The sequence below is a fragment of the Pinus tabuliformis genome, chromosome X (assembly GCF_031772625.1).
Source record: "Pinus tabuliformis cultivar Carrire ecotype Pingquan chromosome X, CPIR1, whole genome shotgun sequence".
In the NCBI taxonomy this organism is placed as follows: domain Eukaryota; kingdom Viridiplantae; phylum Streptophyta; class Pinopsida; order Pinales; family Pinaceae; genus Pinus; species Pinus tabuliformis.
In genome coordinates, this window is record NC_142308.1 from 1,399,814,271 (window position 1) to 1,399,838,582 (window position 24,312).

Here is a 24,312-nt window from a genome sequence, read left to right on the forward strand (position 1 = left end):
CTTAGATTCCAACGTTATTTTTCTTCCGCAATTTATTTGTGAAAATCACAATGTGAATTATTTGGTATTTGTCATAGCTGACAACAAATAAAATTGTTAAATAAATTAACGATCATAAAAATAATTTCCAATTGCTATGATAAATGAAATTTTCACAAATAACACATTTTCTTTCACGAAAAAAGGGCATAAGACCCAAAGATGAAAATTTAGAAGGAAAACCAAGTCTATATTAATTCTCATAGGTGATTACATGATGATTGAGTTTCAGCCAAGTATCGTCCAAGTTTCAAAGTTTCGGGTATGTGTACGGCATGAAACACCAAGTTCCTAGAAGTTTTGTGCAACATAGCTCAACACTTTTTCCATCAATGACAACTTTGCCAACAAGGTCAACCCAGGGAGATTTTATTAGTCGGGGGATTGGAAACAAATTTCAATGGGTGTCTCAAAGGACTGAGATAGGCACACAAGGAAGAACTTTGCATATCTATAATCGAACAAATTTCTTGTGAGTGCAAGAAGGACAACACGGGGATCACATGGAGAAGCAGAGTAGTTGTGCTAGAAGTACTTGGCACAAGAGAAATGACAAGAAGCATTGCAATAACAGAGAATAGGGAGCAAAAGGCTCTGAAGGTTGAGTAGCTTAGAGGGAGTCAACCTTCAGATTTAGGTAGGGAGGAGCAACCGACAAATTCCTTGGTGTTGACAAGTCGACATTCTCCAATCATCTTATAGTTGAATAAACACACATATCATACGCAAATGGAGCAATTGCACACACAATCCACACATTTTCCATTAACACAAAATTTATGTACAAATGCCTAATTTACAATATGAGCATTCCCTGTCCTTGGCCACTTTCTCACACACTCTCACCAAGCTCCCATACTCTAACATGCCTCATAGGCTTACATAGATTTATACATGTAGATATGAACCAAAATTGATTTCAGATTCTAAACTAACTCCTACAATCTCTTTAAGATCCACAAAATCCTCACCTAATCCCTTACCTCTAGATCCTTTAGATCCATATTTCTCTCATGAGATCTAACTAACCATCAAATCTCTCTAACTTTCTCAAATATTATTGAGATCTCTCCTAAAGAGTAGATCTAATTACAATATTTCTCATTCTCATACAATTCTCCTAAAAACATAGGAAAATATATTTAAATTAAATAATTGAATTTAACTAAGGGAACCAACTCCCTTGGTAAATGAAACCCCTAGGTTAGATACTCATGCATCATTCCTCCAATTCTGTCAAGAAGGTCTCTTGGTACAAGATGACCTTATTGAATGTTTAAGAGTAGGGGGCTTTCAGAAACAACACCAAGGGGAGTTGGACTTCGAGGATGTTTCCAGAATTGGCAGGAAAGAAGGCTTATAGTTCGGAGCAAGCAGTGAAGGCATTGGATATAGGTCAAGGATCGAAGACAATTCCATGGGGAATAAGTACCTCCTTCACTAAGAGGGAGTGTTGATGTCTATAGCTCAAGTAGTTACATCTACACAGGCCTAAGTGTCTAGGCATGTAGAAATCGCCCTTAAAATCTCCCTAGGATACTTGCTCTAGGTTGAGCAAGTTACTTTGTAACTTATTAAAAGCATATAATTATTATGTTCGATCATTGAGATAAAGTAAACTTCGGAAAAGAAAAGTAATTAAAGAGAGAGAGAGATAGAGAGAGCACTCACAGAGAGCAACAACTAGTTTTAGGCTCTCTAAAACCTTATTATTTTTCATGAAACAGATCTTCCTGTAACATGGCAAGCTAACACCCATGAGATGTAGAACAGCTGGTGGCAGTTCTATTAAGGCACTCCTTGTGCAAAGGTTGTTGAGTCAAAAACCCATGGTTACAAAAAATCCAGCCATGTTAAGGGTTGGTGTGGCCTAGGTCAGGTGCAATCCCCGGATGATTTTCACAGCTTAGATGACCTTGGGTCATGGTTGTTTAGCCAAAGATCTGTCCTGCAAGCCACAGACAAACTAGCAAACAATAAAGACACGGCAAGCTAATATTCAACTACTCATTTAAATTGAATACAAACTCAAGATCATCTAATTGGGATTAGCTCTACACTTTATCCTTTGTCTCCTTTTATTCATATTTCTTCGAGAATGGTATGAACACGGCAAGAATTAATTATGAAGCATTGCTGCAATGCATGCATTGGAGCAAAGATGTTCTACATCATGTTCAATTGTTGGAAACATAATAAGAATCATCACCTACCTTTGGCAAGCAGAAAATAAGATTCAAGTATATGTTTCTCTCATATTGTACTGTGGTAACACGTAGATTCTTTTTTTCCAACTCTGCTATCATTTATGGTGAGCATTTTTTTTTCTACTTCACCATTATCTGCTTGCAGTCAAGTATTTCTGCCTAGATGGCCATGACCATAATAGTAGATTATAGAGCTTTTTATCTCACTTTAGAAGCCAATATTGTGTGACAAAATTTGACAATACCACCAAAAACATGTAACCAATACCGAGAAAAACTGAATGGTTGGAATCCAAATCTGTTATATAAATACTTTTTGTGTGAAACCAATTATTTCTGGTTGAGAACTTGGAAATAATTGAAACCATATGATCATTGTTCTCCTTGCAATAGCAATCCATTTTTTCTCCGCCACATCTAACTTAGAATATACCACTCAAAAGACCCCTGCAAAGCAAAGTTTCAAAGCCAACCAAGGTCAACTGAATTAAGAGCCTTTTCAAAATATAGCGTTCAACACTAATCATCAGAAGTGAACTTCATTAAAAAAGAGTAAGGCTGCTTACCATAATCCTGTAGGTGTACTTTCTTTCTTCCTGTGGGAGATGAAACAGAGATGAGAGGTTTTAAAGGCATATTATGAAGAAAGAATATTAGAAATTATGGGATATATGGAGTCACTAAAATTGGGCACACTTAATTACAAAGTCTTAACACTATAACTGTAGAAATCACCCTATTCTTTTGAAAGTCACAAATAGGAAGGTAGTAGTGAAAAGGCAACAAACCTTAATCTGCCACTAAAGGCATCATTTATTTGTTCTGATGTTGGCTTTTCAGTGAATGTTGCAATACTCACATACTTCTCCTTCCCATATTCAGTATCAATCCTTTTGTAAAGATCATAAGGATATGGATAACACATTCTGAAATCAAGAGAAATTATCAATCTACAACTCAATTAAGGATGCATCAAGTTCTCTAGCACACAAGATTAAGTATGATGCATATCATTTTAGTTCAAATAATACTTCAATAAAGTCAAAACATTCCTAATTGAGGTGCTTATGTGGAATCTGCATCAGATGTAGATTTCGGAATACCCACAAACAATGTTTGTGGAATTGGATCAAGGGTTCATTGATGTGGCAATGTGGATCACAAATTACCATAACAGACTTGTGGATCTGTAGAAGTTAACGTGAAAAAGAAAGTGGTTTTGTACCCACAAGGGTTGGTTCCTGGTGAATGCAGGAACCAACAAATGGAGATGTGGACCATAAAGGAGTTGCAGAGACTTAAGAGTGTGGATGTCCCGTGTAAGAAATGTTGGGGCCAAGTTTTGAATTAGCCACAAAAACTGTGAGAAGTAGAATGGTCCAAGGTGTGCTCTAGTTTTTGGAACCATCAGTACTTAGCCAACATGGGTAGATGATGCAGATGTTTGAGAACGCATCACAGCATTCACAGACAAGCAGAACCTAAGAGACTTTGCGAGCCAATGACCTCTGCATTGGGGATAAGGGGTATAGAGTACTACCAAATGGGTGGATAACAGTTGATCTTTTTTCTAGTTCTTCTAGAAGATTCTGTCCCTGTTTCTTAAGGCTTTATATAAGTAATTCCTTTAAATGATAGGGAGTTGTTGATATACTTTTTATTGTATTTCTAGTTCGGTTGTTGTACAACTATGATATGTGTTAGCCTCACTCTCACATTAAAAATAATAATAAGTCCAAAAATATTAAATTAATGAAATCATGAAAGTTAGGATTTATTCTTACCTTTCTAGATTGAGTTTGTTCCTCATGGTTAGGAGTCAGTTTAGACACAGTTGGTTGAGAGATTCTCTCCAACTAGTTAGGCTCCTACATTAGTGTTTTGGTTGAGATATTTTCTCAGCCATAGTGTCCAAGATAGACATACTATCTTGAGACAAACTTTCTCACGTATTTATATGTGTATCATAAACATTATTTGTACATTATAATGAGAGTGTGAGGAATACAGTAAGGCTGAGGCCTTTTCCGCCATGTCTGGTTTTTTATATCTCTGATATTTTTATATATGCTTATTTGATCTCCTCCATGTGGTATCAGAGCTTCATATTCTCATTCCTTTGTTATTCTTCTCTGTAATTATTTTTCTTCCCTTGATTGAATGCATGAGGTATGTCGGCAATTTTCATTCGGCGCAACCACCAAATGGATTGAGAATAGATCTTTACCATAGAGATTCACTGCTCTTTCCAAATATCACTGTGGCTGAGCGCGTGAAATGAGCAGTCCTACACAGCCAAGCAAGATATGAAGCGCTGCAGCACAGGTATAGACTTAATGCTCATAAATTGCAGCTGTGTGACTATCAAATGAAAGATATAAATACTCCATTAAGCGTAACAGAAGGATTTCTGCAAATTAGTGGACAGACTTTTTTGTAAAAGGAGATCGTGCTGGGATTGTGATAGAGGTGACTATTTTACACAGGAAAAAGCATTCAGTCAAAGGAATGCGCAGATCAATGAAAATTGATCTTGTCGTGCTGAGGTAGAACATTATTGTTTGTTTTGAACAATTTTTCACACCTTTTATTCATTGCTCAGGAAATATCATTAAAAAAATTGTGATCATTTATTACCTTAGTGTTAAAATTGGCAACTAGGGCCAAACTCCATGTGGGTCAACTTATTTATGGCAGCTGATATTTTTATTGGATCCCTCTCGTTGAGAGGTGTAGGATTGATCCAAAGATCATCCGATTCCGATAAGTACTTATGGAGATATGAATTTATTTCGATTATGTAATTATCATCAAGCCGACCAGCTCTTACGTAGGGTCAAGAAGCCCAAACGTCATGTCTATTCATCATCTACGTCTTTAGTATAGATATGAAGGACTTGAAATCATTCGGGAGACACCTCTTCATGTGTGGTCTCCTCCTCTCCACGTCTTGGGTTTTTGGTGAAGGAGACACACAATGAAGATACGCTGGACTAAAAATAATGCCCTAACCACTATGATGCCCTAACTGCTGTAATTCCCTAGCCGCAGTAAGCCGCAGGCTTATGAGGATACACGCAGAGACCTTATACGCTGTTAATGGAGACCATTAATACGCAGATCAGGGAATACACTGATGCTGTACATTGATACACAGATCAGGGAATACATTGTTCCTTACACGCAAGACAGTCTCGTGATAAATCTGCTCCGTTGTCATATGGAAGAGCCGCAGCCATTATATGCTGATCATGAGGAGAACGCAATACATAAGGAGATATAATATAGATATGGGAATAAATTCCACGCAGTCATACCACACAGTTATAATACGCATATGGGAATGAATGCCACGCAGTTATATAATACCACGCAAATATAATAGTATAATACACATGGGAATGAATGCCACGCAGTCATATAATACCACGCAGATATAATACGGATATGGGAATGAATGACACGCAGTCATACCATGCAGTTATAATACACATATGGGAATGAATGCCACACAGTCATATAATATACCTTGCTGTAATGTAAACGTTGGACAATATACGTTGCAGTACATAGGTTATATATATACGCTGGACAGTATATACGCTGGGCAGTGATGAAAACGCTGGACAATACACGTTGTAGTACATAGGTTATATATATATACGTTGGACATGTATATACGCTGCACAGTCATGGTTATATATACACTAGTCAGGTAGTCATTAATGGACCACTGTCATCAAGCCGCAGTGATGAAGAAGTAAACGTAGTCATGGTATTGGAGGAATACCAATACACTGTGCATAATGGGATTGCGTGGAACTATAGCCTAGCTGCTTTGCTAGGCTGCAAGCCATAGCAAGCAGCTAAGGCTGATATGTATATGAACTCCATAATGAAGCAACAGAAGGATAGCATGGGCAGCATTATGAGTAGCATGATGGGCAACATTATGAGTAGAATGATGTATGATACATGGAGCATGGGTAGCAGTGTGATGTATGAGATCATGAGTAGCATGATGGTGCTACACGGTAAGGTGCAGCAAATGGACGAGATGCAACACGATGATAGGTGAAGGAGTCACCTTGGAGAATCAGTTGAAGCAGAATGTCTTCAAGTGATCTCAACGTTATACGAAATGATCTATGCTAGATCTAGATAAGTCAATGTGTTGACTTCTGTTGTAAATGTACTATCTCTTTCTCTCTTTCTCTGCTAAACTTTGAAGAACATAAAAGAAGAATTGATCAAGGGTTTCCCCACACATTGTGGGGTCTGTCCCTGGCTAGCACCACATCTTGTGTCCTTTTGTCTTGGCTTGTCTTCTGTGATTTATATTTGTGTTCTATCTGCAGTTTATCTTAATGCTGATATGATTGCTAACTGTGAAAACTTAAATAAATTGCTCAAGCATAGAACATACCTAAATTTAACATGGTATCAGAGCTGAGGTGAAGACAATGCCCAAGCAAGAGTGAAGGAGCAATCACCAAAGACAGTTGGGACAAGACAGAAGGATCAATGGGTTCCTCATAATTCACCCAGGGTGAAGTCGAAGCAGAGAATGTTATCAGAATGGCACAGCGGAAGTTTCTGATGACCCATCTAAAGATCACTTCATTGGGAAGTTCGGATCTAAGGGTGGAAGGAAAGGCGGATACCTTGGTTGCAATAAGTTCAATCGTTATGTGAAGGATTGTCCAAATGGCAGAGACACATCTCTTGATGAAGATAACAATCATTCCAGGGACATCTTCAATGATCAAAGGAATCACTGGTAATGCAGGACATCAAGGAAATGGTCGACTCTTCTAAGAAAGCAAGGAACCCCAGAATCTCTTTTAAGTACCTGATCGCAAGAAGAACCTGGTGTCCATCTCAAAAATGGAAGTCAAAGATTTCAGGATGGCACTCATCGATGGAAAGGTACGTATTTGAAACTAGATTTTTCAAAAATGTTTTTGAGTTCAGGGTTGTGTCATGTCCACTGGGTACCATGTCCATTGACTCAACACCGAAGGTCTGTGAATCAGATAGTGACCGGCATGCCTGAATCCAAAAAGGGCATGAAGGTACATGATTGAGATGTACCGAAGGAATATCTTACAAGGGGACCATTCCCCTCATGTAGCAGGGCCACAGGTTTGAAAAACCCATGGAGTTTGAGATTCATGATCAGGAATCTCATGTATGCAGGCGGTGGAAAGCCCTCTATGGCTTGAAGAAAAACACCCCGAGCATAGTATGAGAGGATCGATAGCTGTCCGATAAAGTTGAGATTCACTAGGAGTGAAACGGATCCAAACCATTCGAAGGTTGTGGATGACAGACCTCTCATACCGGCACCTATGTCTGACAGGTGCAGACCCTCTCACTTGTAGAAGACAGAGGGAGTTAGATTCCGGATGTGAAATGATAAACTGCAAGCCTGTTACTACCTCGAGGAAGTTATACGGTAGTGATGTCGGACCAGACTTGGGAAAGCTCTTGATGAACTTCTGTCCGGACATATGTTTTGCAGTTAGCACGGGGAGCTCATATTTGGTTGAGCCTCACTGGATTGGTGCCAAGAATCTTCTGAGATGTCTTCAGGGCACAATCTCTCATGGATTGAGATACACTGCCGGAAATATGAAACTGCATGATTATTCGAATGTTGATTGGGCAGGAAGTGTGAAGGATCACTTGTTTCTCTTTAGACTCTGTTTCGATATCATGTATGAGCAGGAAGTAGAAGTCAGTTGTTATAAGCACCGCCGAGACCGGATACATATCTACGAGTATGATCTCGTATGTAGCTGCCTGGTTGGGGAAGCTCTTCAGTGAGTTGTTTGTACACATGATGAATACCTCTATGATTCTCTGTAACAACCAGAGGTGGGATTCGATTATTGAAGAATCTCGTATTCGACGATTGCTCCAGCAGATAGACATCAGATACTACCTTATTTGGGCTATGGTAAGTCCATGAGCAAGGAAGATCCATCACTATGAGATGATGTACAAGTCACTACACTTTGTCTAAAGCCTTGGTGGAAAGATCAAATCTATGATTTTCCTGAATGACTTGGAGTCGTCAAGAGACCCTTGTACAAGGGTCCCACATGTTGCATACGTTGAGCTCTAGGAGCTCTGGGGGCTTGCAGTTCTTTACTAGAGCAACATACGACCACAGGGTGACTCACCCTCCCCTGGTGGTGCGCACTGGGACAGGATGATTCGCTCTCCTATGTAGCAGGATGATTAGTTCTCCTGTGAGGTCTGGATGATGTGTTCTCCATGACAAATGTAGCAGGATGATTAGTTCTCCTGTGAGGGTTAGATGATGTGTTCTCCATGGCGATTGTAGTAGGATGATTAGTTCTCCCGTGAGGATGGGATTGATTAAGTTCTCCTATCGAAGCATCCTACTCATGCAGTCTGGGACTCATGGGAAGTACCTCTCATCTGATCAATGAACAGGGAAATGAGGGTAAGGACCATAGTAGTACCAATGGACGCATCGCTGTATCTACTGTACTCCCTATGCTAGGATGACCTTCATTGATTTGGGATCAGTGATACTGATCTGGGACCAGTAGTAGGAGTTGTACCCCCTATGACACTGACTTCGGGTCGGTTGAGGACTGGTCTGGGACCAGTGGTACACACTCTGAGACTGACTTTGAGTCAGTGGACTGGTCTGGGCTAGTGGTAGGAGTTGTACCCCCTATGACACTGACTTCGGGTCGGTTGAGACTGGTCTGGGCTAGTGGTAGGAGTTGTACCCCCTATGACACTGACTTCGGGTCGGTTGAGACTAGTCTGGGACTAGTGGTACACTCTCTGAGACTGCGATACTAGTCTGGGACCAGTGGTAGGAGTGGTACCCTCTATGACACTGACTTTGGGTCAGTTGAGATTGGTTTGGGACCAGTGGTACTCACTCTGAGACTGACTTCGGGTCAGTGGAGAATGGTATGAAACATTCTCGATCAATTCTTCTTCTTCATGGTTCAGCAAAGCTAAGTAGAGCTAAGTTGAGCAGAGCAGCAAAGCTAGCAGAGCTGAGCAAAGTAGAGCAGAGCTAGCAGAGCCAACAGAGCAGAGCAGTGCAGGGCACTGATGGCAGAGATAGTACAGTTAAACATATGGATCAGCGAATGGAGTTCTCCCTAGTTGAGAGGGAGTGTTAAAATTGGCAACTAGGGCCAAACTCCATGTGGGTCAACTTATTTATGGCAGTTGATATTTTTATTGGATCCCTCTCATCGAGAGGTGTAGGATTGATCCAAAGATCATCCTATTCCGATAAGCACTTATGGAGATATGAATTTATTTCGATTATGTAATTATCATCAAGCCGACTAGCTCTTACATAGGCTCAAGAAGCCCAAACGTCATGTCTATTCATCATCTATGTTTTTAGTATAAATATGAAGGACTTGAAATCATTTAGGAGACACCTCTTCATGTGTAGTCTCCTCCTCTCCACGTCTTGGGTTTTTGGTGAAGGAGACACACAATGAAGATACGTTGGACTAAAAATAATGCCCTAACCACTATGATGCCCTAACTGTTGTAATGCCCTAGCCGCAGTAAGCCACATGCTTATGAGGATGCACGCAGAGACCTTATACGCTATTAATGGAGACCATTAATACGTAGATCACGGAATAAGGTGATGTTGTACATTGATACGCAAATCAAGGAATACGTTGTTCCTTACATGCAAGACAGTCTCGTGATTAATCTGCTCCGTTGTCATATGGAAGAGCTGCAACCATTATATGTTGATCATGAGGAGAACGCAATACATAAGGAGATATAATACGCATATGGGAATAAATGCCACGTAGTTATAATACGCATATGGGAATGAATGCCACGCAGTCATATAATACCACACAAATATAATACGCATATGGGAATGAATGCCACGTAGTCATACCACGCAGTTATAATACACATATGGGAATGAATGCCACACATTCATATAATATACCTTGCTGTAATGTAAATGCTGGACAATATACGCTGCAGTACATAGGTTATATATATACGTTGGACAGTATATTCGCTGGGTAGTAATGAAAACACTGGACAATATACGCTGCAGTACATAGATTATATATACGCTGGACATGTATATACGCTGGGTAGTCATGGTTATATATACACTAGTCAGGTAGTCATTAATGGACCACTGTTATCAAGCCGCAGTGATGAAGAAGTAAACGTAATCACGGTATTGGAGGAATACCAATACACTGTGCATAATGGGATTGCATGGAATTCCTAGCTGCTTTGCTAGGTTGCAAGCCATAGCAAGCAGCTAAGGCTGATATGTATATGAACTCCATAATGAAGCAACAGAAGGATAATATGGGCAGCATTATGAGTAGCATGATGGGCAGCATTATGAGCAGCATGATGTATGATACATGGAGCATGGGCAGCAGCGTGATGTATGAGATCATGAGCAGCATGATGGTGCTACACCGTAAGGTGCAGCAAATGGACGAGATGCAGCACGATGATAGGTGAAGGAGTCACCTTGGAGAATCAGTTGAAGCAGAATGTCTTCAACTAATCTCAGCGTTATACGAAATGATCTATGCTAGATCTAGATAAGTCAAAGTGTTGACTTCTATTGTAAATGTACTATCTCTCTCTCTTTTTCTCTGCTGAACTTTGAAAAACATAAAAGAAGAATTGATCAATGGTTTCCCCACACATTGTTCGGTTTGTCCTTGGGTAGCGCCACATCTTGTGTCCTCTTGTCTTGGCTTATCTTCTGCGATTTATATTTGTGTTCTATCTGCAGTTTATCTTAATGCTGATTTGATTGCTAACTGTGAAAACTTAAATAAATTGCTCAAGCATAGAACATACCTAAATTTAACACTTAGTCATATTTCTCTCCATTGACGGATCTCCACCTTTTAGTTACATTGTCTCCTTAATGCACTGATTTGGAGATCAAGTGCATATAAGAAATTATGTTGTGTGAAGTGTGCAAATTTCGATCCCAAAGAGCTTTGCTTCTAGCGCAATACGAAGAGAAACCTTGTGACAAAACCTGAGAAGAGCACAATTATACCTCTGAATTTACGCTGCAGAGAAGAGGTATGCTGAAAGGAACAGGAAAGTGTCCTTGTGCCAATGATGGGAATTAAAGAAATTGCATGGAAGGGTTGTACACCTAAAACAACGACACTTTCCTTCCTTTCCAAATGCTGACGCTCAAAGAAGACGCTTTGACCTGGAATCAATGATTGTAGTTGCCTCCATCCATTTGCAAATCATGGGTGAACGTTGAACTTCAAAGCCTTGGAAAAGTATAAGGTAATACTTTATTGCTTTTAATTCATTAAAGTCGTGATTGGAAAAGGATAATGTAATACTTTATTGCTTTTAAGTCATTAAAGCGTGATTTTCATTTATAAAGGGTTTGAAAATTTTGAAATTACTTTTGTAAAAAGGAGTCGCCTTCATTTACTTTATGTGAATGAGTTTTTATTGAGAGATAAGGTGTATTAAAAGTTTTGGAGAAATAAGGTGCATTAAAGTTCTTTTTATTGGAGAGATAAGGTGTGTTTTTAATGTAAACAAAATTTGAGCTTTGGAAAAGAATTCACCTTATAAAGTGATTTCATAAAATTGTTTTGGAAGTAAAGTGAATCTTTTGTAATTGAGTGATAAGGTATAACTTGTATTTTGGAGTAATAAGTGATTTTTTGAAGTCATAAGATGCATATTTTGTAAATTTGGAGTGACTAGGGAATATTTTTAAAAGAAAAAGTCGTTGTAATTCAAAGTAATGTTTTACTTTGAGAGAGATTGAGTTAGTGAATATCTAGTCTTTTGAAGACAATTTACCTCCAAGAAGTTCTCAAACTTTGTGCTTGAGAAGTTTCAACAAAGATGTTGTAAAGATGAAAGGTTGATGTACTCAAATACTTAATAAAGACATATCTTTTGTGGTGTTGAAGTGTCCTAGATCCGCCCAAAATTGAATAAGGGGTTCTTAGGAACACCTTGTGTAGTGCATGATTCTTGATGTTGCTTCTTTTTGTGTCTAGTTTTGACACTACAATTATCTTATCTAACACACACAAGGAGTCTAAAGCAAGTGAATGAAACAAGCACATTAATCAAAGCACCTGAAATTAGAAGCTGAAACGAGCATTCAATCAAGCACAAGCAATCACATGCATTTGCACAACTACAATACATAATCAAAGTTGGCAACATCAGCATTCTACATCAACAAGCAAATTCACGCAAGGAAAATCAAGCTAAAGAAGTTGAAAACTCAAGCATTCCAAGGCAAATTCTACATCAACATTCAACCACAATTAGTCATTTGTAACTTGCAAATAAATTTTTTTGTAAGTCAGCGTGTAATCAAATTCAAATTAAGTTGAATTGTAAGGGTGCATTATCGGTCGAAACCGACACCCAAATTGTGAATTTATAGGAGGTAAAGTGAGTCAATTATCTCCAACTGAGTCAATTCTCTTCAAGTGAGTCAATATCATTTTAACTTGTCATTATAAATATTGGGTGCATTTTCGGTGGTATCCGACACCCTCATCCTAGTACAAAATTCAAGCAAGCGTGAGTTCAACCATTCCATTGATAAACTAAATCAGGCACACAAGTTCAAGAATTCAAGTGAGCGAGATCTTCAAATCCCACAAGTGTTACAAGAAAGCATCAAGAAAAATCAAGCAAGCAAGCGAGCCAGTACAAGCGAGCGTGTCAAAAGTCATAATGGGTAAAGGAGGAAAACGTCTTCAAAGTGCAGAACAGGACATTAAAGATTTGCAAGATTGCAATCATGAGTTACATAACACAATTGAATTACTGGAATGGAAGTTGAAGCAAAGTCAAACCTTAGTCAATCAAAAGACCAGTACATTAGAAGCAGCGAAAGACTTTCAAATTGAGCTCGAAGTGAAAGAAAATCTAATTCATGCACTTCAAATTAAGTGAAAAGCAAGATTTACTTGATGCACAATGTGTAGAGAAGACAAATGCAAGTTGTGACACAAAAGACCTCATCACAACAACAAATGAAGTTGTGATACAAGTGATCTTATTCAGCATATTAATGAAGGTTGCAACACAAACGATCTAATCAAGCAAGTTGATATAAGTTGTGACACAAGTGATCTCAACCAACTAGTTGTACTACTTAATGATGCAACAAGTAGTACCAAAGATCAAATTGATTAGCTTGATGTAGCATGTCAAACAAATGAACTGTTAATGCTTGATGCCCAGTGTGACACAGAAGGTTTAATAAATCAAGGACAGGATGTTAGCAGCAACAACAAGTATGAAGAACAACAACAGGATAGTCTTTCCAAGAAGGTGATCAGACCTTGGGAAGAAACCTCCTTCAACAAAGTCAACATGGCCTAGGATACAACAAAGAAAACACTTTGTTTGTTCTAGATTTCTCAAAGCCAGTTCAGTTTGTAAGTGCTGGTTTTCTCAAAAATGATCAGAATATGGTTAAGTGTAACCATTGTAAGCGAAATGGCCATATGGAGAGTAAATGCCTTGACCTCCATCCTTGTCACCATTGTGGCAAGAAAAATCATTCATCTGAAAGATGTTGCAAGCGAAATCAACCACTTAGAGTGAAGATTAATTACGCATGGATTGATCCTTGGAAGTGGTCATCTATAGTCAAATAGTTATCGAAGGATTCAGTCCCACGTGAAGACCAATTCTACAGTTAAATGAAGAAATTCTCCTACACCTGAAGGGGGGGAGTTTAGAAATCAAGTGCAAATGATTCTCTCCTTTCAGTGGACAAAGGGGGGAAATGATCATGGAATTGAAGGTGGTTGTCAGACTGAAAGTCTCAACAACATTAGAAAAAGAAGCCATTGGTAAGTCTTTATGAAATCAGCCAGTGGGCATCGACAAAGCATCCAGTGGGAATCATAAACAAATTCGCCAGTGGGCGATCAACAACTTTTGCCATCATCATCAAGTAGCCAGTGGGCAGTTTTGCATCAACAAATTTGCCAATGGGCGGTCAACAACAAAAGCAGCAGTGAGCAGTTTTGACATTAGCAAATTCGCCAGTGGGCGTTCTCAATATTTTGTTAGTGGACAAAGCAAATTCACTAGTGGGCGTCATCAACATTTTGTCAGTGGACAAAGGATGTTGATTGAAGGACAGATGGATCCTTTTACAGCTTGGTACGTGATGGAGTCGTCAAGAAAATTTCAGAGATGAATCAGACTTGCAGCTGATTCATGTTCTCTTTAGATTGGAGTTTTTTCAGCATCCAACTTTGGCGGTTTTTTAGGCAGTGTTTTTGAGGATCAACAGTTTCAACATGAGGACTTGGAGATGGTACTAGGTTCTTACTTTGGACTTATCATTGAGAGGGGGAATGTTAGCCTCACTCTCACATTAAAAACAATAATAAGTCCAAAAATATTAAATTAATTAAATCATGAAAGTTAGGATTTATTCCTACCTTTCTAGATTGACTTTGTTCCTCATGGTTAGGAGTCCGTTTAGGCCTAGTTGGTTGAGAGATTCTCTCCAACTAGTTAGGCTCCTATATTAGTGTTTTGGTTGAGATATTTTCTCAACCATAGTGTCCAAGATAGACGTACTATCTTGAGATAAAATTCCTCATGTATTTATATGTGTATCATCAACATTATTTGTACATTATAATGAGAGTGTGAGGAATACAGTAAGGCTGAGGCCTTTTCCACCATGTCTGGTTTTTTATGTCTCTGATATTTTTATATATGCTTATTTGATCTCCTTCAATATGTTGGTTTCTATTGGTTGCGGAAAATAGATGCAATATGTGCTACTTGATGTTGTCATCATTCTTGTTAATATAAGGGGAATTCCTAGAGGTTTTGCATATCTTTTCTTTGTTGTTTGTTACATGCATGATACATTTCTTCAGGTTCTCCAATGTGATAAATTGATCCGCTACTATTTTTTATGATTAATGGTTAATCATGAATGGTATACAGAGATTTGTGCCTGCCACCTTTCCCTTTAGCCTACACTACCATTAAAAACAACAACAAACATGCCTCAAGTGACATCTCCTTCCTTTGGAAGATTGAAAATTCCAGAATACTAGAAAATGTTGAACCCATCTTGTCATGTCCCTTCCTAAATCATTTTAGAAGATTAATTTTTGTATTATGGGGCCAATTTTGGAGTTAGTGGACCCCATTCGATTTTATTAAGAGATTATACTAGGAGAATATGTTTGTTTTGTAGTTAAGTTACACATGGGGGCCACCCTCACTAGGGAATTACGCACTCCCTAGTTCGATTTGCATGGAGGGGGTTAACTTTTGCATGATGGTGGTTAAGTGAGGGCCCATGATGAAGGATGAAATGGAGGGAAAAGTGCTCCGCGAAAAGTATTTAAGGTGGGCATATCTCCTCTTCTCATTCATCATTCGAGTATAACGATTTCTCTTTGGTTGCTCGAGCTGCTTAGCCGAGTCACTGGCTGTTTAGCACGAGTTCTTCAGGCGAAGAGCTCACCCTTTCTTCGGGGGACTTCGAGTGCCACCCTAGGAAGGTTTTCTTCATTTCTTCAGGAGGAGGATCACATTGTGATTTCCAGCAGTAGCATTTCCTTCTAGGTGGTGCGTATTACTGGAGGACGCAGTGGAGAGGAGGCCAAGTTTGTTGGTGGTGCTTAGTAGTGGAGATTTGATGTGAGATTTTCCGGAGAGGAGGCTAGGGAGTATTGTCAGCATTTGGGAGAGTTTGGGAGATGATTGAGCTTTTGGATTAGCAATGTGACTTTAGCACTACCTGGGCCAGCGCAGAGGCAGTGTTTGGGAGCTCATTTGGTGGGTAGAGTATCAGTGCTTGAGGCTGAGCTTTGTCTTGGAGGTTAGAGGAGATATTTGGAGTGGTGTTTGCTTCCTTTTCAGAGCTTGGAGGAGGACTTTGTGGCCATTCCTTGCAGACCGTATTTCTGGAGCTGTTTGGAGGGCATAAACCATAGAGGAGGTCGAATTTGGGAGGTTAGATTCAGGCCAAACCCTTTCTGAGTTTTTGTGGGTTTTAGTCAAGGAGCTTGTGGCTGAAGTTTTATCATTTTCTGAGCACCAGAGATGAGTTTCTTGTAGCACCTTTCTAGCGAGCAGTTGAAGTTACTAGGAGACAACGCAGAGCATTAGAGGAGTAGTTACCTTCCAGCAGTGAGATTACTATTTTTCACCTGGGTTTTGTCAAGCTTGCCCTTGAAGCAAGCCCAGGTGCATTTTCCACACTATTGTACTTGCTCCATTCCATTGATAAAATGGCTCAGCTGGTTCTCATTTCTGTTGTGTATTGAGTATTTGTCGATCGTTTAATTTTTCATTATGAATCGTATTTTCTTTTGTATATCACTGTGTGTTTAAGTTTGGAACGTTACACATCTATACACCTTAGGTCTCAAAATGAGCCAACAAATGGTTCCATTGCTAGGACCTTAACCATGTAGGTTGATGGAAATGAGGTGAAAATTGTTGAAAGATAGGTTTAGTGTGCGAATTCCTACTTTTTTCTATAAAAATGCATGTATGTAGAGTTGAAAGTGGAAATTGAAGAGGAGCATGAAATATTTTGTGTTGAATTTTCTGTAACTTTCTATAAATCACTGAAAAGACTATCATAACAGCGTCACCATTGGGAACAAGTGATTGTTGAATAGAATGTTGGTAATTTGTTGAAGCAATAGATATTTGATATTGAGATGATAGGTGCAGTTGATTTCTAGTTCAAAGGTGCGATTGTCATGTTCCTTTTCCTGGTTTCCCTTATGGCTTGGTCAGGATGGACTTCCATGGTTGGAGGCAGCTAGGTCACGGGAGAAGGTTTACTCCATCAGCAAGCCCAGGAGCTTTTGGAGGGGCTTTATGGGGTTTTGAGGAGTTTATTTGGGATCTAAAGGCATTCGCTTGGTATATTCCATCATTCACACAACTTTCCTTTTGTTTTGTGCCATTCTGACAATTTTTGGAAAATAGGGTTATTATGGATGTGGCATTCTAGGAGGAATACTTGGCGGAATGCTTTAGTGTAATAGCTTGTTGGAACCGGAACGAGAAGATCTACAGGACGAGATGGTGGGAAGTGACTTTCAATGGCCTGAGGAGGAATGGTAGCTGATTTACAATTTTCTCAAATTAAAAAGGTATTTAATTAAAATAAAAGGAGGGAGAAGGTACTAGCGACTAAAATAATAATAAAGTAAAGGCTTCTAGATGGGTCCAAAAGATCTATAAAAGAGGAGACCATTTGAGGACATCTTGGATTATTGATATTTTATGTTGATGATGTTTGGAGAACCTAGTTCCCATCTTCTATAGCCCTAGGATGGAAACCCTTGGGTTTGCTATTGGGTGTTGGACGAAAACCCAACTCTCTCAAGGAGATTTCACCTAGAAATTTCATGGTACTTTAGTGGAGTTTTGGATAGAGCAAGTGGTGCAGTAGTAGGTTTGCAACAGTGTTCTCACTAGGTCATCCACATCATTGCTAGGGTCATACATCATTTTGGTTAGAGATATTTTTCTAGGTTTTGCTTTGCTTGCTTGGCAAGCCCAAGTTCTACTATTCCTTCATGTTGATGTACTCTTTCCAGTGGATTAATAAAATGACTCAATGATTTTATTGGCATTTATTTGTGCATCAAATCGCTAGTTATGCGTCTATTTGTGGTTATTTTGTTGTTCAACTTCCTTTTTGGTATCTACTATCAAATTTTGCAGTAGGGATATTACAGTGGTATAAGAGCATGATCTTGGCTCGGTTGTGGGTTAATTTGAAAAAAAAAAGCCAAGTGTGAGGGTTTATTATTATTTTGCAGGTAATTTCTGAAGAGGCCCAAATCCATTATGGTAATCTTTATGTTGCAAAAGAACATTTTTTTTTAAGAATAGAAACTATCACTTTGGCCAAATATTTTTAGACAAGGGTCATTATTATTAAATTTTAGGGGGCCAAATATTTTTTTTTAAAAGGCCCAAACTTTGACAAAGGAAAGGGGCGAACAACTTGGTGTTTGAGGGATTAATATTTTGTGGGGCCTGTTACCCACCACGTTGTGGATGATATCCCCAGGAGAAATTTCTCTCCATGATGAACCTCAGCCGGCAGCCAGCAACCCCTTGCAGCCTCCTACTCGCTTGTTGGGAACGGGTCCCCTAGGGTAAATTTTGGGGTTAAAAGCCCAAGTTTTGGGGTTAAAGGCCCAAGTTTTGTATAAAGAATGTAAAGTCTCCGCATTTTGTGGTCGCGAAGCACGAAGATGTAAAGAGTCATCAAGGGTTTCCGCCCTTAGTTTATGTAACTTGTGTCGGATTTATGAGATCCACCCTTGGTCCGCGGACCATGGGATTGTATAAAAAGGGAAGTCTTAGAAGAGTCTAAGGCAATTTCAGTTCAGTTCAGATATGTTTTGAAGAGTCATTGATGTAATGGGTCTATGAGGGCTAAGAGCAAAGAGTCTTAGCATAGGAAAGAGGCTCTACAGCTATGTGCACAGAGGCCTAGGGTAGAAGTCCACAACTGAGTGCGCGGACCCCTGCAGCTGTGTGCGCAGGGTAGTTAGAGTATGTAAAGGAGATCTAAACATCAATAAAGAGAATTATTCTGGAATTACCTGTGTATGAGCTATTTTACTTCTGTTATGAATGCACGTGATTATGTTATGTTGAATACTGGGTTTATGACCGCGAATCTATGTGTTTACTTTGTTATATGAACGAAAGTAAGAATATCTGTTTACGCGAAGACAATCGTAATGCATCTTGAATTTAACCACTACTTAAGCTAATCTGGGTAAATGCAACAATAAGAGTAATTACAAAGGCACATAAGTGTCTGAATCACCTATTTAGGGTATGCGAAAGACAGTCGTAGACCTTCGCAGAGGTCTAGAGGACGATTAAGGGAAGTATATCGATAAGCCCTAAAAGGATTATCGATCTACGCGAAGGAAGGATTAGGATATAAAGCGACATCACTGCCATCTCAGGGTGCGGAAACTTGGTTCCTGCATTCCCTCATACTACTTCGGGTGAGACTTCAATCCGCGCTCCGCGGATTGATGCCGAAAGGGCCAATAGTGTAGGGATTTGCTTGGCTATTTAACGTTGAACCTGGGTCAAGGTCCATCAAGCCAACAAATGGTTCCGTTGCCGGGACCAGGATCTTCATAGAGAGATGTGTGATGTTGCATCACTGGAATCCAACTAAGAAGGAGATGGAAGATTAGTTGATAGAAAGATCCACAAATTCGCGGCACAAGAGAACAGGAATCCATGATTGACGAAAGAACAGTAGTTGGACAGATATCTATACACGGAGATACACGAGATCTTCTTTTGTTCCTTCCTGGTCGAATTGTACGAGTGGATTGCAAAATTGGCAGACGACCAAGGAAGGTAGAGGCTTGACGGTCCAATAATTTAGACGTCGGAGTCAGTGCAGAGATTAGAAGCCTCTAAAGATAAGATCACATGTGTTGTCGATCATTGGCTCAATCGTATCATAGGAGGGTTCGTGATAGAGTTCGCGGTCGATACCTTGGTCAGTTACAGCAAAGCAGAGCGCCACTTCTTCAAGGGGCCGCGAGGTAAGTATTTAAGGTCTTTAAATACCTGGATTAAGATGCTCTTGTGTGAAAAGTGGGTTATGCAGCTACCTTGATGTTTGGGGCTATGCGAAGTGGAAAGACCTTCAAGAACAGAGGGAAAATAGGCCCTGAATATAGCCCGCTGATTGAACCTCCTTTGAGTGACGATGAGGAAGCAGCACAGGCTTCTCTACAGAGCACTGTTCAGTTGATAAGGCAAGGGTTCCCGCGAATACCCCATCCACCCACACCGCCTCCATCTTCACCTCCGCTGCATACACCTTCACCTACACCACCGCCACCTCCGCCACCGTTTAGTATGGCGAACTCAGTAAAGCTACCTGTGTTCAAGGGCTTGGGAAATGAGGATCCAGACCAGTTTTGGTTCGTCGTGAAGGCTGTATGGGAAGCTTAGGGTATCACAAATGATCAAATGAAGAAAGAAACGTTGGTTAGTGCTTTGCAGGAACGCGCGCTAACATGGTACATTAAGTACTGCACTGATAACCCGACGTCTGCGTTGGCAGATATTCAGACCGTGCTGAATAAGGAATTCAGTAGACCTAAGTCTGAAGCGCAATCAATTGTGGGATTCAAAGAGATCATGATGAAGCCTAGTGAGACACCCTGGGATCTGGATCAGAGATTGAAGTGTACAATCCGTGAAGCTAACATGAATTTGACATATGGGCAGCACCATGAATGGTTTGTGACTTCGCTCCTGCCACATCTAAGGGTTGTGCTATCACAACAAAAGATTGCGACCCAGGCGAAAACTCTGGAAATTGCGATGAGATTGCATGGGACACCGATGCAAGATGCTAATTTGGGGGTTCAGCAGATTCATGCGCAATTGCAGAAACTTTGCCTATAAATGCAGAGTCTGAAAAACGATAGAACAATTTGGCCAGAGGTGTGCGAAAAAGTTTGGTGCCTGAAATGCAAAAGCCAGGGGCATGACAAAGATCATTGCCCAGTCTTCGCGAATTATGTTGCATTGGGAGGACCAATGTTGCAGCGGGAGGACCAATGCCTATGAGGCCAGAGGCTTAAGCAGGGCCCACGCTATGGTGTGCTATCTGTCAGGTAGCTGGAAAACACATGGTAGACAATTGCCATTTGCTACTGAAATTTTACAGACACTGCAACAGTGTTTCTGCAACTTTTGTCAATCGGTGGGTCATGATGAACGCAATTGTCGTAGTTACGAGTTAATGATGGATAGAACGCCCGCATATAGGGTGCAGGCAGAAACTCGGCCTCCGGACCAAGGTTCTAGGGGAGTGCGTGGCGAATATCAGGGACGCGGATGAGGCCGAGGTGGAGGAGGACCTGGTAGAGATCAGGACAGGTCATTTGTTACAATTGTGGAGGACTAGGATATTACGCGTGAGACTGCTCGAATCCGACATGTCTATCATGCCGATATTGTACTTAGTTTGACCACGCAACTGAAGATTGCCCGGTATTGCTAGCTAAGATACGTGAAAACGGGGCGCAGCCTTCGCAGCAGACTCAGAACCTGCAGATGATGAGGGATGAGCCTCGCGAAGAGGGTCCCAAGGTAAATATTGTGCTGCAGAGTGGGATGACAACTGGCGAAGATAAGGGGAAGCAGCCTGAAGAAAGTGAATGGATCCGCAAAGCTCCAGAAAAGGAGGTCGAGTTTGATCTGAAGCGTGCACAGGAAACATTTATGGAAGCAAAGAAAAGCTTCGCTAAGGCCTCTACCTCAGGAAGTCAGGATAAGCCAACTGAAGAGATGGACCCTTCCATGCTTACTACTTTCTTAGAGACCTGTATGAAGCTATTGCGCAATAACAAGGCTGTGAAAGGACTACAGGAACTGATAAATAAGTGTGCCAGGAAAGAAAACGCTCCTGATGGACCACGCATAGTCAAGAAGATTGGTAAGCATAAGGCAAGAACGGGGCGTGAGATGAGGCTCACTGCATAGATAGGAGAATATGAGATGGATCAAGTAATTCTAGATCTGGGGTTGGATGCGAATGTTCTACCTAAATAGACATGGGAAAGGATGGGGAGACCTGTGCTGCAGTGGTCTCCGATTCAGTTAAGGATGGAAAATCAACAGAAAATCATCCCCATGGGAAGATTGCAGGGAGTGATAGTGGATATTGAGGGTGCGAGTGCATTGGTTGACTTCGAAGTGATAGAGATTGTGGATGACAACAATCCCTACCCTGCGCTCCTTGGGATCGATTGGGCCACTGACATGAATGGGGTAATCAATTTGAAGAAGCGGAAGATGATATTTGAGAAGAAATCGCTCCGCGTAGTAGTGCCCCTAGACCTTGCAAAAGGACCGCACTATACTAAACCTGTCCGTGATTATGAAAGTGACGATGACTTGGACCAAATTTATAAGATAACGACGCGAGATCAGGATTGGGTGAATCCGACATAGGATGGATGTATTGCATGGGACAGCGAAAGCTCCTGCATTTGAGACTCAGATGAGGAGTTGGAACACTGGCAGAACCGATTGCATGAAGTATCTATGTTGTGTTGTAATATGATGAACAAGTCACTACGCTGTGTATCATCGGAGGAAAGGAATCTTCCTTATTAAGATGGTTTAATTGATGTTGATAAATTTTTGGATACATTTGAGAGGGAAGTGCCAAAGAAGCGTCGCTTCCAGGCCTTGGATTGGGCGCTGCACGCTACGCTTGCGAGATGGTGGGGTACGCACAAAGACAGTTTTGATGATTTCTGCGTGTACAGAAAGATGATGAGATTGCGGTTTGGTCACCCACAAGTGTGACTAACAGAGAAATATGATGGAAGGGATGATTCACGCGATCACCTGGCCAAATGGACTAAGGTCTATGGAGCAAAGCCTCAACCTGAATGGGTGCATCTGTTTTGTCATACTTTGGATGTAATACCGATGAACTGGTACTTAGAAACAAAGCTCCACCATGGCACTGAAGAATGGGACGTTTTGCAACAGGGGTTCTTGATGACGTTTAGTTTTGAGGATGGATTTGAATGTATTGACGAGGCATTGCAGGAAGTCAAGGCAGCGATCTTCAGAATACCACAGGATCCCTTGGACTTAATTCAACCAGATTGGACTACCCAGCTGCGCCATGCGCTGGAGTGCTATAATGTGACTGCTGAGGAAGAGGATGAAGACCCGAGGAACATTAATATCCCAGAGACTGAAGGTCACCGCGAAGTTGAAGGACCGCAAATTGAGAATCCAGATATCACCGTGCCGCTGAGAACGAGACAAGTGAACATTGGGACAGAAGCGGAGCCGAAATTTGCAAAAATTGGGGACTACTGGGATGATGCAACAGTAGATAAGGTCGTTGAATTGCTCCGCGAATATCAGGACTTGTTCCCTACAAAGTTTTCAGATTTGAAAGGGATAATAGGGGACCTAGGAGTCATGAAGATCACATTGAAACCAGATGCAAAGCTTAAGCAAAGGCCTTATCGCCTCAACCCCAAGTATAAAGAGAAGGTCCGCTTAGAGTTGGATAAAATGCTTGCCATAGGTATTATTGAACTGGTCGAAGAATCTGATTGGGTGAGCCCAATAGTGGTTCAGGAAAAGAAGCAAAAGGATGAAATAAGGATATGCATAGACCTCAGGAAGTTGAATGATGCCTGCGTACATGATCCCTTTCTGACTCCGTTTACCAATGAAGTACTGGATAATGTTGGCGGTCAGGAAGCGTATTCATTCACTAATGGGTTCTCTAGGTACCATCAGATCAAGATCGTGCCAGAGGATAGAAGTAAGACGACTTTCGCGACTGAATGGGGATGCTTTCAGTATACTGTGATGCCGTTTGGATTGAAGAACGCGCTGACGATCTTTTTGCGTGTAGTCATTGCGGTGTTCAAGGACTTCATTCACAAGTTTTTGGAGGTATACTTCGATGATTGGACGTGTTTGGGTTGGTAAAGCGCCACGTAGCTAGTCTACGCTTGATGTTGGATACATGCCGGAGGTACCAGATCACGCTCAATTTGAAGAAATGCTTGTTCTGTGTCCCTTTTGGGATCTTGCTGGGTCACGTGGTATGCAGACAAGGCTTGATGGTAGACCCTGCTAAGATTGCGGTTATAATTAATTTGGAGGCACCAAGAAGTGTGAAACAGTTGCGCGCAACGTTGGGGCATACAGGATACTATAGAAAGTTCATCAAAAGCTATGCCTAGATTACCGCGCCGATGGAGAAGCTGCTAAAGAAGGATGCTACATTTTGTTGGAATGAAGAGTGTCAGCAAAGCTTAGATGTGTTGAAGGAAAAGATGGTCACCGCGCCAATCCTAGTCTTCCCGGATTGGAAGAAGGAATTTCATGTGCATGTGGACGCGTCATGTATTGCGCTCGAGGCAGTACTAACATAGGCCGGTGAGGGAGAGCTGGATCACCCTATAGCGTTTGCAAG

At 40.7% G+C, this 24,312-nt stretch overlaps 1 protein-coding gene across 2 annotated transcripts in view; it reads right to left on the minus strand.

Moving 5' to 3' along the window:
- Positions 1-2,138: 2,138 nt before the first annotated feature.
- The window catches only part of LOC149145260 (adenylate kinase 5, chloroplastic-like), a 399,806-nt gene continuing 377,632 nt past the window's right edge, over positions 2,139-24,312 (minus strand). For both annotated transcript variants that reach the window (XM_089447347.1, XM_089447346.1), the window contains 3 exons: positions 3,035-3,172; positions 2,813-2,842; positions 2,139-2,693 (listed from right to left, as the gene is read on the minus strand). In XM_089447347.1, coding sequence (XP_089303473.1) covers positions 2,669-2,693; positions 2,813-2,842; positions 3,035-3,172 — 193 coding nt within the window. In that variant the 3' untranslated portion in view covers positions 2,139-2,668. The remainder of the gene's footprint in view (positions 2,694-2,812; positions 2,843-3,034; positions 3,173-24,312) is intronic.